General features: G+C 41.4%; 1 protein-coding gene across 1 annotated transcript; it reads right to left on the minus strand.

Moving 5' to 3' along the window:
• Positions 1-8672: 8672 nt before the first annotated feature.
• LOC117253297 (uncharacterized) lies at positions 8673-13273 on the minus strand. The gene is made up of 2 exons (XM_033620649.2): positions 12597-13273; positions 8673-9116 (listed from the first exon to the last, which is right to left on the minus strand). Exons 1-2 carry the CDS (start codon positions 12911-12913, stop codon positions 8879-8881), a joined length of 555 nt encoding a protein of 184 aa, XP_033476540.2. The 5' UTR covers positions 12914-13273; the 3' UTR covers positions 8673-8878.
• Positions 13274-18566: the final 5293 nt, after the last annotated feature.

Raw genomic sequence — 18566 nt, forward strand, 5'->3', positions numbered from 1 at the left:
GGCCAGTTTCCATTTTTGGGGCCCTGCTGTCTTTTCAATGCAATTCCTGGTTTGGCCACTTGAAGCACTATAGGCCCCTAACAGGGAGGGCAAATGCAGAGTAGATCAAAAAATGGTCTTGCTGTGCTCACAAGGATGTGACAGTGTGGTCTGTATAAAAATATTGCAATATTAGTTTGTGTGTGTGTGTACATGGACTCAAAATACACAATGTCAAATCCCTATGTGAAAATATAGCTAAATGTAAAACCATAAATTCCGTATTTGTTCATCACATCCTCATGGCAACTTAGAAACATGAATTTGATGATATTAGTCATGCATTCCAGAGTTAGGGGATCAAAATGGAAGTTTTTACTAAAATGCTGAATCATACATTTTCTCCTGCTTCCCCAGCAGAGCAAACACACGCTAAATAATAAGCCGTAAAATTGCCTGTATTTTTCTCCTATTTTTTCATTACTGAGGTTTGCGAGCCATTGTTGCAAAAAAAAATTAAAATAAATGCTACGTTAGTGTTGATATGGATGTCTGAGGACTGAGGCTGTATAGATACTAAAAAAATATTGTGTGTCTGTGTGTGTGTTTGCATGTGCATGTGTGTAATTGTTTAGCTAAAAATTGCAAATTATGAGCTGCAGGTTGCTGCAAGGTTACATTACTGTTCTCTCCATCTCTCTCTCTCTCTCTCTCTCTCATACACACACACACACACACAATGAATATTTGGTATGTATAATCCGAGTAGGAGTTGGTTAAAAGATTTAAGCAAAAAAAAAAAGGTAGAAAAAAATATTAATATTTAATATTTTTATGGTTGTTTTTCAACAAGGACGAAAAACGTCCGGAAGGGGACAGGTGTTGGTGTTTATTGAAAAATCGAAACTGCACAAAAAAATAATAATGCATCAAAATTGGTGTTGTTATTAATCATTCACATATCCCAGACTGTGATAATTAGAAAAAAAAATTCATCCAACATTTATTACATAAAAGTAACAGTGACTTCATGTAAAGAAATGGCGTATAAAGGGTTAAAAATCCTCAAAATTAATGAATATTTGATATGTATAGCCTGAGTAGGAGTTGGTTAAAAGATTTAAGCAAAAAAAGTAGAAAAAATATTAATATTTAATATTTTTATGGTTGTTTTTCAACAAGGACGAAAAACGTCCTGAAGGGGACAGGTGTGATTTTTTTATAAGGGGGACCTGAGGGGTATTTTGCGTCATTCACGTCACGTCTAATTGCTTCTTTACATTGACTTTACATGTAATTCACTTGCGCAAATTGTTTTATTCACGCCGAGTGTGAACACAACCGGGCACAACACAGGAGCTCAGCTGAGTGGAGGGAAAAAGGAGAGTGGAGAGTTGGAGACAGCTGCGCTGCGGTGTCTCTGCAAAAAAGCTTCGCAGGTAAAAACACCTGTGTGACAGCTGACATTACACAAAGGACTGGATCCTCTATATAGCTCATTTTATCTGATCCAGATCAGTTAAAAAATGCCTTGATCAGCCCTGAACCCGATCTTTGAGATTCAATCGGGACATCCCTATAAAACATTGAACACCACCCTTACCTGGAAGTTTTTTGGCAGCCCTGCTGAAACGTAATTCTGAAAGGACCAAGGATGTGTGGTTTCTGCCTTTTAAACCTGACTGTGGATCCATTTTCACTCACTAACAGCTTCTCTCACTTCTGTAGACCACAAAATGTACCTATGTCCATTACTGCCAGTGAGTATTGGAGGACAGCAGAAACACAGACAGAGGTCATTTACTGTGGCTGGTTAATGATTCAGATACTGTGTCCTTAATCACTGATTTATTAAATAAAGTTAAATACACACACACATTAAAAACATGTTGCAAGATTATCCCTTGAGTTACCTTTTCCAAGACTAAAGCGTTTCAGGAGCATGCAGATATTCAGAGGTATAAAAGAAACAGTCCTAAACAACATGGTGGATCCTTAATCCTGTGATTCAGTCATCTCCAGAGTGTGTGTGTGTGTGTGTGTTCATCAGAGCAGCTGAAGCCAGTCGTCCTTGTGCTGTCAGAGATCACAACAGTGTATTTGCGGTCATCAGTTAAGTGCAGCATCTTATTTCAGAGGCAGTGAAGGCTGTGGGACTCCTCCACACAAATAATACTTCATGACAGTTGAATGAAGGCTGACAGTGACGACACATATCCATCGAATACATTATTAACAACTATGTAACTGTGAAAAATAAAGGAAACACAGTGTAATGCATGGCAGTTGATAAAACGAAAATTCTTTTGTTTTTACATCATGAATTTTTACAAATATTTTATTAATATCATGATCACCCCGCAGAGACTACAGACATGCATATTCAGTTAAATCATTAGTGGTATCCAATCACTTCTTTTTTAATGATTGTGATTAACAAAGATTTGTTTGGCAGCACGGTGGTGCGGTGGTTAGCATTGTCGCTTGACAGCAAGACATTTAGTGGATTGAACCCTGGGGTGGGGGGGGGCCCATCTGGGTCTGCAAGTTCGCAGGTATGTTCTCTGTCAACTTTTCTAGGGGTACACCAACCTCTGACCACAGTCCAAACACACACAGGTTAGGCTAACTGGTGCCTCTAAGGCTGCTGTCAGACCTAGAGTCGGCTCCTTTGGTCTGAATCAGGGACTCATGTTGTTCCAGAGTTGTATAATTGCCTAGAGTTGGTTCGTGTTCTCACGGCAGCATTTACAAGAGGACCAGATCAAATGCCTTGTGTGAGAAAGCTGCTCTTGATTGGTCAGAATTTCCATGTGGGAAAAATCCAGGAAGTAAAGCAAACGTTGAAGAAGAGTACACTTGCAAGATAAATGTGACACTTTCTAATGTCACAATGGAGGGACAACTACGCAGGTTGATTTTAGCGCTGCTCATCGTGGACTATATTGCTGTCATTGTTCATTTTAGTCAAACCATGCAGTTTGAAAACGAGGCGCGGCTCCAACTAGAAAACAATGTTTTGATGCATTGGATGTGCTGAATGTGCATATTAAGGCAGTACAGGAGGAGGTGCACATTAATAATCCTCCAGGACTGTAACATGCTCATGTTTAACCCAAACAATGTGTCATGTGACTGCAGTTGCTTCAGATCCAGGTCGGAACACCTTCTCACCACAAACCAACCTCACCAGAGTTCGTTTGGAACCGGACTGAGACCACCTCTTCAAGAAGGTCTCGGTCTGGTCGTTTTGGTGCACACCTGAGTGTGATTGCTGTGTTCACACCTGCCCGAACGAACTGCACCGAGGGGAAAACAAACTTGAGTTCAATTGAACAGGTCAGGTGTGAAAGCACCTTAAATTCGCTGTAGGTGTGAATGTGATGGTGAACGGCTATGTCTCTATGTGTCAGCTCTGAGATAGTCTAGTTCAGGGTGTACCCTGCCTCTAACCAAATGTCAGCCAGGATAGGCTCCAGCTCCAGGCTCTAGCTTTTTACATTACATTCATTTGGTGCATGTTTCTGTCAAAGAGATTCAGATTTTGAAAATTCTCCCATATTGGTCCGATGATGTCCTGCTGGGAGTTCTCCAATATACAAGATTTGAGAGATTTCATACTTTCCTTGTTTGACTTTGTACATTTGAGATTCTCACCAGCACCTAAATGTCTCATGCCAAAGGAATTTTAAAACTAGTGATTGATTTTATTTCCCCAAACAAGTTTAGGTTCTCTGTGAGCTTCTTTACACATTCCATTGAAATGTAGGCCTATGGATAGGAACAGACGTCGAAAAAACACTGAAAATCTGAAAATAATGTGCTACAAATATGCACTTTTTTTCACTAAACTATGCACAAACACTGATTTGATCCTTTAAAATAGAGGGATCGTATGGTTACTTAGAGCTCAGGCCATGTTGCCAGTTCGCTGCAGTGGTCTAATGAGCGGTGGAAAAACTCATATGGTCAGATGAGTCATTGTTCCCCTGCTTTCAACAAGCTGATGAGTACGTGTGGCACATGAACTAAAAAAAATGTCTACGGGCCTGACCGCTACTTCCCAACGTGAATTATCATCATGTCCATTATGTGGTGAAGTGTGTTAATCCTGATGGGGAAATATTTATTCAGAACGACAGTTCCGACATTCTCAGAAAAACAAAGGATCACTACGTCGTTTGATAGAGGAGAAAACAAAAAAGTAAACTGCCCTCTGCAGTCAGGAGCAGGAGGATCCCAGAGAGGAGGATTATCCGAATTTGTGGAGCTGAAGTGAAGGGAATCCTGGATTTCCTGTGTGCTTCTGTTACCATGGCAACTGATGCCCCTAAACGAACCTGCTGCAGGTGAAAATCTGCCATTACCAAAGTCAGGAACACCAACTTAATATAAAGCTCAGCCTTTACAAAGCACTTTAGCTCCTGCACTAGAAAACAAGCATTATTATCATGTACTCTTCTTCTCTGTGTTTTAATTCCAATTAAATACAGTTAATAAAAATAATTTGAGACCAGGCCTGTATTTTCAACCATTTAAAGCAACTGAGTCACCTACCGAGGAGCATACGTTTACTGACTGACTGCCTGTAAAGAAACACATTATACTCTCTAGAAAAAGCCTGGTCACATGGATATGAGTGGTGACACCCATTATCTACATGAGCATCTCATGTTCACCTGTGTGGTTTTTGTGTTTTGGAGAGAGAGGGGTGAGTGGGTCACCGTATTTTTTGTCGACTGCACTTTTAAGTTTGTGTCTGTGTGTCACTGCAGAGTCCCTCCAGGATTTTGCATGCTTTTTGGGGACGTTGTTGTGGCCTATCATACTATCATACCTGATTTAATGGCAGCTTTTCTATGAAACTGTGATGCATGTTGCAGTGGGGGGTATTTGCAATTAAACTTTAGAATCAGGTGAAAATTTCATTTATTATTTTATTTTATTTTATTCTATTTTATTTTATTTTTTATATAATTAATTAAAAAACGAAGGCAACTTGTTCCAGTGAGAATAAAACTAAAACACTATTTTGAATGTTATAAGTAACTTTAAACAAGGTGAGAGCTTTATTCAACCTTTTAGGTAAACAGGTATTCCTGTTCAGTCAATAATAGGTATTCCTAACCTATTTTCTTCATTATGCGTGCACTCACACACAAACACACAGTTTGTCACGCAGACAGGCAAGCACACCTCTATTAGCCCTGTTTCCACCAAACACTTTAACCTTTGGAACCAAAATAAAGATATTAAAAGAGTATGTCATTCAAGAGAGACCACAAAACCTAAAGTGATGGTCAAAGTTGTCACAGTGAAATTTAAGGTGTGCTGATGGATTCACGTCATCAACTCATGCATTGAGTAACATTACAAGTAAATGTTCCACCTTAAAAGTCACCGGCAGTCGGCCCATTGAATTTTTTTTTTCTCAGACTACAGCTGCTGTGAGAGGCAGCAAATCAGGCAGCAATCACCACCGGCACGGTGGTGTGGTGGTTAGCACTCTCGCCTCACAGCAAGAGGGTTGCCAGTTCGATCCCGTGGGAGCCCTTCTGTGCGGAGTTTGCATGTTCTCCCCGTGTCAGCGTGGGTTCTCTCCGGGCACTCTGGCTTCCTCCCACAGTCCAAAGACATGCTGGTTAATTGGTGACTCTAATTATCCGTAGGTGTGAATGTGAGTGTGAATGGTTGTCTGTCTCTATGTGTCAGCCCTGTGATAGTCTGGTGACCTGTCCAGGGTGAACCCTGCCTCTCGCCCGATGTCAGCTGGGACACTCAAGAGGATGAAGCCGTTAGAAGATGAATGAATGAATGAGTTTACTAATGTAAAACAGGTTGCAAAACCAGACACAACTCAGCCCTGAGCAGAGTGACCGTCCTCTACTGACCAATCAGACTGCAGTGTTCACAGCTCCACCTTTTAGTACCAGATCTGTGTGCTAGGTAGGGATGTAAGGATTACCAATATTACGGTAAATCTCGGTTAATTTTTACACAGTAAGAATTACCGTTTATGTTTAAATTAATTGCATTATCGCGGTGGGTTATCAGGATATGTAATAACAGCCTCATTCAAGTCTCGCGATGCAGGCGCTGCGTGAATGCGTAGCATGTGTAAACACAAAGAATGAAAACATGGCGGAAGCTGGTGATAGCGGCACTCAGGACATTTCCCCCCCAACTTAACGCACAAAATCTGAGGTCTGGGCGTACTTTGGGTTTCTGAAGAATGCCAAGGGACAGCTGGTGGAGGACAACTATCCTGTGTGCAGAGCATGCAGAAAGAAAGTTGCTGCGAAGGGTTAGCCTGAGTGTCAGACTGAAGCTCCCAGAACCTTCAGTCTGACATCGCCTCCATTGAAGGCGATTTACAAGGGGGAGGGAATTTGATTTTTTCCCTAACCAATCAGTAGAGATCAACGACTCACCCAGAATCTGACGTCATTAGTATCCATGTATCGGGGGGTGCTGAAAACAAGTGAGCATTGCCCGTTTAGCAGCTTCCTTAATTTGATCCTCCATTAACGTGAGTAGTGGCGAAATACCTCGATAGCATCGTTAATGTGGTCTGTAGGATCTGTAGCGGTCGCCATTGTTGCTATCCTCACCAGTTACCCACCGGCATACAGTTTGACATCAGCGTGGCGCTGATTGGCTAATTGCTAGACCCCCGGCGTTCATTGGTCCGTCCATCGTTTGGACGAGATAAATCGCAAATTTATTGCAGTATGCCAGACCAGAGATGCAAGCCTACTCAATTGAGTGGGCGGGGTCTATGGTCTGGAACCAGGCTAGCGAAGGGTAGCAACACTACAAATCTGCTGGCTCATCTCTGTGACCATCATCCACAGCTTTACAGCCAATGCAAGTTATGCTATGCAAACGTCAGTTACTGTGTGAGGGACTTCGGTTTTACTAAGATTGTCATAATGTGTAACTCTTGACGTATACGGGACATTTGAGCCGTATCTGTCCTCCTAAACGGTGACTAGGTTTTCTGTTTTCGTTTAAGACACTTAGGAGCTACCAGCTGAGTAGCTAATAGCCGTATTAGCAGCTATGTTGCTAACGTTAAGTGTTTCAAAATAAAACGGAGCTGAAAACACTGAGCGGAGCCGACAGAATATAAACAGACGTAACGTAACGCTAATCGAGATCAACTATGATTGAATCACTATGATTATGGTTATTGTATGGCGAGCTAGAATCGATATAGATGGCCAGTTATGCTTTCTCGACATAAGCTCAAGGAAACAACATAAAACGCTGCCGTGTTAACCTTTGACCGAGAACCTTAATGGGGGCTCTCGGTTTTATAAAGTTAATTAAATTCACTGCTCACAGTCTTGACCTAACACACACACACACACACATGAGAACAAGCACTCGTTTTCTCATACAGGCACTCCTCTCACATGCACACTTCTAATATGTGAATTATTCTGTGTAATGATGACCATTGCCCTTAGGGTTTTTTGGTTTCTCCTGCACCTTTGTGATATCTATTCTATATATTGTATGTTATTTGTTCTACTCTTGCATTTTTTTGTTTTATATATATTTTTCCTCTCGTGCTAATAAATACATAAATAATATATAAATTGTTTACATATTTTGCTGACTGTCAAGATGCACCAAACAAATAAGCTTTGTTCCTGTAATTTGTTTACATATTTTGTTCATTTAAAATAAATTTTTCTGTTGCTGTGCCAATCCCTTGCCCCTTTAATGTGAAAGTTTCATTTTAATATAAGATTTTGACTGTTAACATTTTAGTATGATAAGGAAGTTACAAGATTTAGTGAAGTTATTTCAATGTATCTATTTTTTGGACATTTTACAGCGCTTAAAAAATATCGTGATATTATTGTTTACCGTGATAATTTGGTCACTATAATTGAGATATCAAATTTTCCATATCGTTACATCCCTAGTGCTAGGTACCCCAACAGAGGGGGGACCAAACATGGGGACGTAAGGAACGGTTCCATTGGTACCATCCACAACTTTTCACAGTGGAAACAGAAAAAATGCATACCGAACTGAACTGCAGCGTACTGCTCGGTGGAAACAGGGCTTATCCTTTTGTGATTTATACAACACTAACATTATCACTAACCATGTATAGTTAATCTCACTCACCTTGATTCTTTCCACATTTTCAATAGATCTGAATGTAACAGCCTCTGGCACAGTGATTTGTCTTGTCTAATGTCCGTGTGTGTCAGCCATTCTCTATGTGTGTTTGCTATACAAAAGTGTTTGTGTTCTACCACAACGTTGCACGCTGTGCAAAACAGTTCACCCCTCTTCTGTGCATAACACCGGGAAATTACCTTGCACAGTCTTAGGCAATAATTTTTGTTGGTAAATGTGAGATGTTCTGAGGCACACTTGTCTGCATCTTCACAACTAGAAACAAGGAGGTGAGACTCATGGGAAACAAGATGATTTGTGAAATATGCAGGAAAGCTACAGTGATTGAACAAAATTGCCAGATCGAGCAGAATTCACAGGGATTGGTTGAATTTGCCTTGATTGTTGCGATTGCGACATCCTGGAGAGACTGATAAAGGCTGGAAGTCGCTGTGACTTGCCAAAAATAGCCCAACACCAAGACGTGGTGTTTTGACACTTCTGTTTTGTTGCTTTTTTGGTCTGCTAATGCTGAATCCGATGGGATCCACCTTTTATTTCACCGTATGTTTAGATATGCATTTACACCTGCATTGTAATTACAGAAAACTTAGGGAAAGCATGCGAGGACCCACTGTTCAACGTCAGGGAGAAACATGCTTCAAGTGTTTGATAAAGTTAGTTGCTGTCAGGAGACAGCTATTGCAGAGTCTGAGTAAAAACCCCAGGCTCATGGCTAATTATCTTGTGATGTACAGTGTCACACCTCAAAGCTGATCTCTCTTGATTGTCCAAACAGGGGCTCTGTCGCCAGGTGTGTGTCTGAGTATGCGCGTCGCAGGTGTGTAGAGCTGCACGTGGTCTTGATGGCAACCTCATAGGGAGGCGGGGGTTCCTGCCATGGAGGAGGGTGAGGCGATGGACTGAAACCACCATGGTCCATGGGAGGGTAGTCGAACTCCTCCCCACGAGCAACGTGCCTGTGGCGTTCCATTGTCCTGCACTCGAGGAAACAGTGGCAGTAAGAAATCATGTGGGAACATTTTATGAGGCCAGAGCAAACACAAATTGATATGTACAGTGCAGTTCTGAGGTGTCAGCGGTTGTAGAGCTCAGACGGAGTCGTGTTCTGTCTGTAGTGTTTCCTGCCAAATACAGGATTTGGGTTTCACAAAGGTATAATGGACATCTGGGCTGTGCGGGATGATAAAAAGCTTTTGAATTACAGACATAAACATGAGCTATGAATACACACTCTTAACAGAACAACAGGAGCTAGTCAGATGTTGAAGTTCAAATGAAACCTGCAGTCTTTGAGTTACAACAGGACCAACTCCTGAATCCAAAATCCAACGTTTATTCATTGTGTTGCTGAGATTAAGATGAGAAGATCGATGCCATTGTCATGTTTGTATGGTAAATGTAAAGGGGACTGCCGAAAAACACAGTTTGATCCTGGTCCCGAGCCTTACGTCCTGTGTCACACAGACTGTTGTGTGTCTGATGCGTGTTTTCATCGGCTCGCATTTGGTTTGGTCACTTTTTGGATAAGCTCGCAAAACCCTAACCTAAAAAGTTGTTTATTAACCTAATCTTAACCCCAAGATTGAAACTACAGGGGACGTCACACTTTACTCTCACTTCAAACAGAGATGATATTTTTTGTGTCCATTATCTAACACATGGATGCACTCAGTTTTTTGCTCCTTGTACTGCGACAATAATTCCCTGCAGATTTTCAAATGACTTTTACCCAACTGCTGATAAATTCTCAAGTTGACCACCATGACATTATACTTAAAAATGTACACAAGTAAGTGGTGCTAAAATATATTGACATTTAAATGGACTAAATTATGGCCAACATAGCAGAAGTATGTAGTATCTTGGCCCAATAGATTTCCAACCCAAAGAGGCTTGCGAGGCAAACTATCAGTTTCCATGTACATATAGGTATGAGACCAAATTACAGATTACAGGAGCACATGAAAAGTATTTTCTCCAAGCCTTCATAACTGACGTGCATCAAATAAACTGATCTTATGTATGAATGTGTTATTAGCTGACCAGTATATCTGATCCAATATTTTCATGGCACATGATATGTTATGACATTCTGATGTTAGCACGACTAGGCAAAACGTAATTCATAAAACGTAACGTAATTCATCCTCCATCTTGGAAAACTCATAAATAAGTGCACAGGGCACGGCTTAGTGGGGCTAAGACAGTCACACAGCTTACCAAAACATGCACTGCTACGTCCTGCAAAATCATGCTCAGCTGGGCGAAACCCCGTGTGTTTAGGGAATCCCAAATGTAAAGCTACAATCAGCAGCCCGTTAGCTTAGCATAAAGTCTGGAAATAGGAGAAAACAGCTGGCCTGGTTCTGTTCAAAGGTAAATAAATTCACCCACCAGCATTTCCAAACCTCACTAATTAACACTTTGAAATCTGTTTTCTTTAATCTGGAAAAAAAACGAAGTGTAAAAAATGATAAATCACGTCTCACTAGTCTTTTTTGGGGGGGGCGGGACCTGGTTGTCAGGCAACCAGAGGAGACTCTAGGAAGTTGCTGGGCCCTGACGGTTAATGGCCTCTTCATTCGTCTCCTTGTCTCCCCACTTGCTCATCTTTACAGTGTTACGTTTCCTTCTTGCTACTAGCTGCTCGCTAATTCCTCGCTAGTTCTTGTTTATCCAGTGCCAGTAGGTCGCACGTGCGGCGTCATCAGCAGCTCCTCCCACAAGTCTTCAACAGCCCCTTCCGTGGCAGAAGGCCACCTCGGTCTGTTTAAACCAAAAGGGTTCCGCAAATATGACTACCCTACGAGGCGGAAAATTGGGCACCTCGGATCAATCCGCTTCTGTGTGTTTAAACGCTCGCAGCTTGCTGTTAAAACGGCCCAACATTCAAGGAAAATCTGGCAGTGTAAAAGGGGCTTGTGCCACGCTTTGAAGCCAATATGACATAGTGGCCAAATGTAGAATTACAACTTCAGAGTCCGTCATGTGATGCCTGGGGGCCCAAAGAGAAAATCTGAGAGTACACTTGTTGAGCATCACAATAGCCCCAAAATGTTGTTTCACTGCCAGAATTTGATCCATTCAGTTCGATAACATTGCGAAAGTCTGGAAGACCCGCACCATTAGATCATTTTTATCCCCATTCAAGTTAGAGGAGGGCCCAACGACGTGCAGGATCTGGGTAAAAAAAAAAAAATTTAGGATCTGGATAATTTGATATTTTTTGGCTTCATGTGCCGCTGAGCAGCTGTCATAGGAATCAAAGGGGGGCCACCTCCAACACTGTATCTTGTTTACTTTATACATCCATGGAGCCAGGCTAGCTGTTTCCCACGGGAAGTGCCCTGAGGTTTGAAGCCAATTTTTGTAGTGGCCACACAGTGGACTACATCCATCACATGATGCCATTGGGCCAAAAAGAGTTTCCCCCCATAGATTTACATGGCAAAGACATGTCTGATACATTTTTGAGCCTCACAAGCCCCACAAAATCAGAATTTCATGCATTTGGTTCGATAACATTTCAATAGTCTAAAAGAGCTACGAGTGAATCATTTTACGCCCATTCAAGTTACCCAAGTGCTGAACCGGAAGTTTAGTGCACCTGCCATATGGGCCCAGTGATGCAGAAGCAGCACCGATCAGTTGAGTAGTTATATCTGCTGCAGTTCAATGTTTTTGGCTTTGTGTGCCAGTTATAAAGGGAAGAAATGTGACCCCACCTTCCAGTTCTTTTTATACATCCATGTGGCCTTCAGTCTTTATGCTAAGCTAAGCTAATCGGCTCCAGAGTCATATCTAGCACACAGATTTGAGAGTGGTGTGGATTTTCCTCACCTGCACTAAAGAAAGCAAATAAGAGTATTTCTTAAAATATAAATCAGTTTCTTTAACTTTATATTTTGTCGTGATTATATTTCAATAACTGCGCATCTTGACTGTAGGCAGCATTAGATGGGATCGGCCCGGGCCTACTATCAATGAAAGACTGTGTAATCCAGGGCTGAGCACGGCCTGCAGAGGGCAAGGTGGCTTTTTTTTCTTCCGAGTTTAAAGGTTCACTTGTATTTTGACCAAAATGAATGAGATTTAATATCAAAGTGGGCATTTCTCTTGAAAAAGTGGCATTGCTGGGGTCTGTGTGCAGGCCTCTCATATACTTGTGAACAGCTCTATCTCTTAAGGACCTTGAAAATTGATAACTGAACCTCTGATGTCATCAAATGTAGAGCTGCAACAGGGAGGATGAATTAGACAACATGGCAAATCGGACAGTAACAATGTCCTTTTAAAATCTTTTCTTCGAGTCAGCTAAACAGTACAGTGCAGGACATCAGTGTATTAAACTTAAATCAATGGTTATCTTATTTTCTGGCTTCAGGAGAAAATGATTTACAAATACAGATTAAACTGTGCCAAATATATTATATCTAAACATTTTTTGTACCCACCTGGGCAGAAACACTGACTGGGACTCTGGGAAACGGCTTCCTGGGGGTGTGAAGAGGGCATGGCTGCCAAAGTTGGGGGAGTCGTTGTATGGATAATGTGGACACTCCGGGTCGAACTCTCGGTGGTTGTAGTTTGCTGCACTTTTGCTGTTCATAGCCCAGAATAACCCCAGGATGAGCATGACCACCCCCAGCACCACGCAGCAGAGGGAGAAAGCCTGCATGCGGCTCTGGTATGAGGCCAGGAAGGCTGTGGAGCCCCCGGTCACAATGAGGAAGGCTCCGATGAAGATTGCTCCGTGGTGCAGGGAAGGCATCCTCCTCCGGGACCGGGACTGTTTCTGAGGTTACTGAGAAGGCTGTGACCGGCTGGATAGTGTCACTCACGTACTAACAGTCCCACGGAGTGCGCTCCCCATGCGCTCTGGCACGGACCAGACATCCAAATGATTTACTCCACAGTTACAGAAGTATTATGAGAAGGAAAAGCTCGTTGAATCTTACTTATTTGTTCCAATCATTTCTCCCATACTGTTAAAAAACTGCTCATCATAAAGTCCAAGTGTTAGTCCTCTCTCTGTAGAGCTCCAGCTCCTGGGGAAAAGAGTTAAAATTAATGGTTTCTTGCTGAACAAAGAAAAATAAAACGGTAAAGGCTCTGATGCGCATCAGGCTGAAGTGGACCAGCAGTGTTTATCATCAAGGCAGATGGACGAGAGGACGGCAGAGCCCATTAAGAAATCTTTACTGGCGCCCCACCCTCCCTCTGGCTAATGTGTCTGAAGGGTACCACTTTAGCCCTGTGTGTGTGTGTGTGTTTGTGTGTGTGTGTGTGTGTGTGTGTGTGTGTGTGTGTGTGTGACAGCAATTTCTCCAAACATAAATGGCCATACTGAAACAGAGGTATTTAGGCCCACTTCCTTTGACAAAATGAGATGTGTTGTACCCCAGTAATGGTGTTGGGTTACATAACTCGAATAAAGTTTAAAATGTTGAAGATGTCATCAGCAATCTCTAGGAACTGCAACATCCCTGCAATGTTATTTAATACAGTTTCTACAACCTTTGCAACCTATAGAATTTATTAAAGGGTTAATTAGTATTTTGCTATCTAGACCTTTAGCTGCCAATAAGGACACTGAGGTCATGTTCTGTTATATAGATTTCAATCTGAATTTGAGGAAAAAATTAGGAGTGCTGCACTCGGTTAAGGCACTATGTAATTAGCTGTAAAAAATCAGGTGCCCTTTAAGGATGGGGCAAATAGTCACATAAAGATAAAAAACAAAGACACAAAAATGCATCAGAGACTCTGACTGTAGTTAAAAACCCTTTATTATTAGTGTCCTGGCACTATTGTAAACCTAGGTATTCTTTAACTTCTTTCCTCTTCCGAGGAAATCATACTTCCCATGGGTGAAAACTCACCAAACTTTGCACAAAGGTCCAGTCTCATGCCAGATATCCTCAGCTGTAAACTCAAGCCAATAGTCCTGATGGTGGCGCTACAGCAAGCGTCTAAAGTTCAAAACTTTGAAAATTCCTAACAAATCAAACATACGTGCTACAACTTCACAACTTTCATCAAACTGTAGCCCCAATACTGAAGAAACTTTTGTACATTTAAACCTATTAAAAATTATGAAGTTCATCGCTGTTTTTTTCAAAAACTGTAAAACTTCTTAAACCTATCTCCTCCCACAATTTTTGCTCAATTGACACCAAACTTGCTACAGAGCATCTTCAGACTGTCCTGCAAAAACTGTGTTTCTCAGATTTTTGATTTATCAAAAATTGAGCCTACAGTGCATCAAAATGTTTGACTGTAAATGGTACTGTAAACATATACATGCAAATTCTTGCTAAATAAATCTTCAAAGTTCATGAAAAAAAAGACAAAATTCTAGAGTCATGGTAGATGATGTGTAGCAAATTTCAGAATTTTATCTCAAAAACTGAATTTTTGACAGCATTTTGAATTTTGCTCTCATGTGAACAATTGGAGTCAATGTAAAAATGGCAATTTTAAACATCCGTTTTTCACTTATGGACCAAATCAATCATTGTTACAAACAAATTACCAACATCTCCATGCTGTCTAGATGCAATATGTGTATTTTCAGATTTTTGTCTTAATAACTGAATTTTTTACAGTGGTTTGAAATCTGCTTTTCCATGCATGGACGGCTGCTAAACCTGCACGTCTGGCTTAGTCAATTTGTGAAGCTACACATGAATTGTAATGACTAATTAGCTCAGTGAGATAGAAATTGATCCTTAGTCTCAGAGGTTGTGAGTTCAAGCCTCAGCTGATGCAAAAGGCAGATTGTGTTGCTAAATTCCTAAATGTCTTCCAATTCTTCTGCTTGTTGCTCGGATTGCCTAAAAATGCCCGGACCCGACCCATCGCTGCGCAGCACCTATAATAGCATACAGTTATTTCATTTTCATTTGCAGTTTCTTTCAATGTGGTTTTTGTCTAGTAGGGCTTCACCAGTATGTCATGCAACCTGTATCACATGACCCCCATGTGAGCTCCTAAATTACACACCTGTTTCCAAAGCATTTTCATGTCTGTACCATGGACTTTTACACCAAGTGAGCTGGCCAGTTGTTTTTTATGTTTAAATCTGAATTTGTCAGTGTGAGAAACCTAAAGAGAGTCTTTATTCTGTAATGTGGAACAGCTAACAGCAGCATTTTATATAGATAGCTTCCCTTTTTTAGAGTCAGTATATTTAAACTCTACAATAACACCAAATAAAACAATATTCACTAAACGCATTTAAAGCAAATAAATACAACCTAAAATGAACAAGAGTCTGCACAGTCATGCTAGCAGCTCTCTGAAGCTCTATTCAGGCACAGTGATGCTATAAGATAAATGTTTAGCATGCTAACATGATCAGGATGACAATACTGACATGCTAATGTGAAGTTGGCGACGGCATAGACTTGGTTTCAGCGCTCATTTCTTTGAGACCTAGTGAGTTCTCCACTCTCACCAAAGACTGTATTCTTTATTTGGTTTCTTGGATACATGTACACCTTTACACTTCTGGTGGCTGTGGCATGATAATTTACTCCAATTGTATATTCATTGTCCTCACTGCTTGTTGTATATTCAAGCGCTCTGGCACCACATTTTGCTTCTTGATATTTCTTTATTTTTTTTAATTTTTTTTTTTTGCCTGGGAGCCAGAGGTTGAGGAAGGGACTCTGGGTGCAGGAGGATGGGGGAAGTAAACTCTGTTTAATTTTCATTATATTTACTGTATTTTTTCCTTGTCATAGAAAATTCAACAAAGAAATCGATCAAAAAAAAGTGGTTGCTAACAAGTGGCTAAATGTGACTACAGAACGTCATCACGTCAAACACAGCTTTACAGTGTCGTTGTGGTGGTGACGTTAAATCATGCGACCATGTCGTTTGATTATAGCCTAATGTTCGCGTTTTACTCATGGCGATTGCATTTAGGCTTCAAACATCATAATTTTGTGTTCACACCAAACGCAATCCGAACTTCAGGTCTTTTTTAAGGCAACAAAAAAGGTTTGTCTTAGGGTGCATCGGTACAAAAGCCTCCTGACACCCTGTGTCCAATGAGGACATCACATTTTTGGTTTACTGGACCTTATACGTCATTCTGCGTAACTTAGACCTCTCGTCCTCATTCTTTGTGTGCCATCTAGTGGCAGTAAGAGCACAATACATTAATCAGTGTAAAAACAAGATGGCAGCCGTCTCTACTGAGTCAGTCTGCAGCTGATCCCGACACAAAAGTGGACAAGGTCCAAAACTTGATCACATTCTATGGTTGAAACTTGTGTATTTATTATTAATGTGTCTAGTTTGACATGCCATACAAGCCAAGACGCTGTTCATTAGAAAGTACTCAGCAGACATTGGGAATTATTCATCAGCTCGTTGAAGGACAGTGGGGCTTTACTGGGGCTTTATTGTTTCCCATTTGAGGATTGTTGGGACTTTATTTATTTATTCATTATCGTTGACAGTCTTTAGTTCCTACTAATCTCAGATAGCTGGGAAAACTGAAAATGCATGCCAAACAAAAGTTTGGGTCTCAGGAGGATAGGCAAACAAGAGAGGACGGCAGAGGAGATACCCGTACACCAATGTAACTGGGACAGACAGATACAAAAAGGTCCACAGCCTGAGATCAGTGCAAAAATAGTCAATTCATTTAAGACAAAAAGAGGTCAAGGTGCAAAAAAAGATCAAGAGCAAATAAAAACAGCAGCAAACGTTTCAGTCCTTGACTCTCATCAATGCTCTTTCATCTCTTCACGTCAGCCTTTATTCCTGTCTCAATCAAAAAACCTTGCAGTGTCCTCAAACTGTTCAGAACTGTTCAGGCTTTTAACCAAACCAAGAGGTACGACCACATCACACCAGTTTCAGCCTCTTTACATCGGCTCCCTGTTTGTTTTAGGATTGACTTTAAAATCTCATTAATTACTTTCAAGGCTCTTCATGGCTCCAGATTACATGTCAGACCTGTTAGTCCCTTATGAACCTTTACGTAGTTTGAGATCCTCAGGCAGAGGTCTTCTGCTTGTTCCAGAGTCCAGACTGAAAATGAAAGGGGACAGAGCTTTTACCACCAGGGGCCCGAGACTCTGGAATGACCTGCCCGAGGGTATTAGTCACTGGCTTCGTCTAAGGGCGCATTCACACCAGGATAGTCCGGGGAACTCGGTTCAATTGGGCGGGGAATGCCAAAAAATTTCACACCTTCATTTGGTTCGGTTCACTTTCAAACTGCATTTTTTAAAGCGGACCAAACTGCCTGGACAACATCACGCAGTTACAACAGCTGCTTGTTTGGGGGCAGTATTGCCCAAAAAGACCACTGACCAGGAAGAAAACAAGAATGAGGAGGAAGAAAACCCTGCTCAGTGATTGGCCAGGACCCAAAACTGAAATACATCCTCTTCAGCCAGCTTGGTTACCACAAAAACAATGGAGCAACACCAAATCTATGCAGTCGTGGGGTTTCTGTTTGACTTTATATTGCTGTCAGTTTTTTTTTTACCTTGATGTGACACTGATCTGCTGACCGATTAAATCCCTGTGCCGCCATCCTCTCGCTTCTCCCGGTTCACGCTGTTGTTTTTTTTTTTGTTGTTGTTGTTTTTTTTCACTTCCTCTCTTTGGTTCACTGGATAGTCCGTTTGCATTTCCCACTGTAAGCGAACCGCACCAGGGTTCACTTGCAAGTGAACCAAGACCCTCAGTTTTCTAGCGGACCAGGGTTCGGTCATTTGTTCTGCACCAGAGTTCGAATAAGTGTTCACACCACTCCAAATGAACCAAAGTATCCATGGAAGCGGACCAGGGTTTCTTTAAAGCGGACCAAATAGCACCAGTTTGAAAATCTATCAGAAAGCATATCCTGACTTTATCTGCAGCTGTCTGTCTATTTAATTGCTGTCTTATTGATGCTATTTCCCATTTATTATCTTGATTTTAGCTTTGGTCTTTGTTATTTTATCTTTTACTAGATGACATTTTATGACATTATTCTTCTTGTGTTTAGTTTAATTGCACAGCACTTTAACTGTGCTTTGAAAGGTGCTATATAAATACAGTTTATTATTATTATTATTATTATTATTATTACTATAATAATGGGATCATTCCAGTTCAGTTATATCTGCCTGAGTTCATGCGGTGAGTGTCAGAGGTTCAGGTTCAGAGTCAGTATCTGGCTGATAGCAGCAGTGTTGTAACAGAGACCCGGGGACAGTGCGCGTGGTGTGACAGCCTCTCTGCTTTGTGATTGGTTCAACCTCAGAAAGGCTACTACTCCACAATTCACAATGGCACATATTTGACCAATGAGCGTAAAGCTTTGACGTCCAGTCCCGCCCTGTTGCCAGTTTTACCCAATGAGCGCGCAGCAGAGGAGGGGCCGACCGACCACCTAGTGCCGCTCACCTATCGCA

Source organism: Epinephelus lanceolatus, chromosome 6, assembly GCF_041903045.1.
Source record: "Epinephelus lanceolatus isolate andai-2023 chromosome 6, ASM4190304v1, whole genome shotgun sequence".
In the NCBI taxonomy this organism is placed as follows: Eukaryota; Metazoa; Chordata; class Actinopteri; order Perciformes; family Serranidae; genus Epinephelus; species Epinephelus lanceolatus.

Bases quoted from the DNA above. Each gene is read 5' to 3' on its own strand.
- LOC117253297 (XM_033620649.2), bottom strand. From the start codon at position 12,913: ATGCCTTCCCTGCACCACGGAGCAATCTTCATCGGAGCCTTCCTCATT. The intron at 9,117-12,596 runs GTGGGTACAAAA...CCTCGAGTGCAG, and splicing joins CAGTCAGTGTTTCTGCCCAG to GACAATGGAACGCCACAGGC.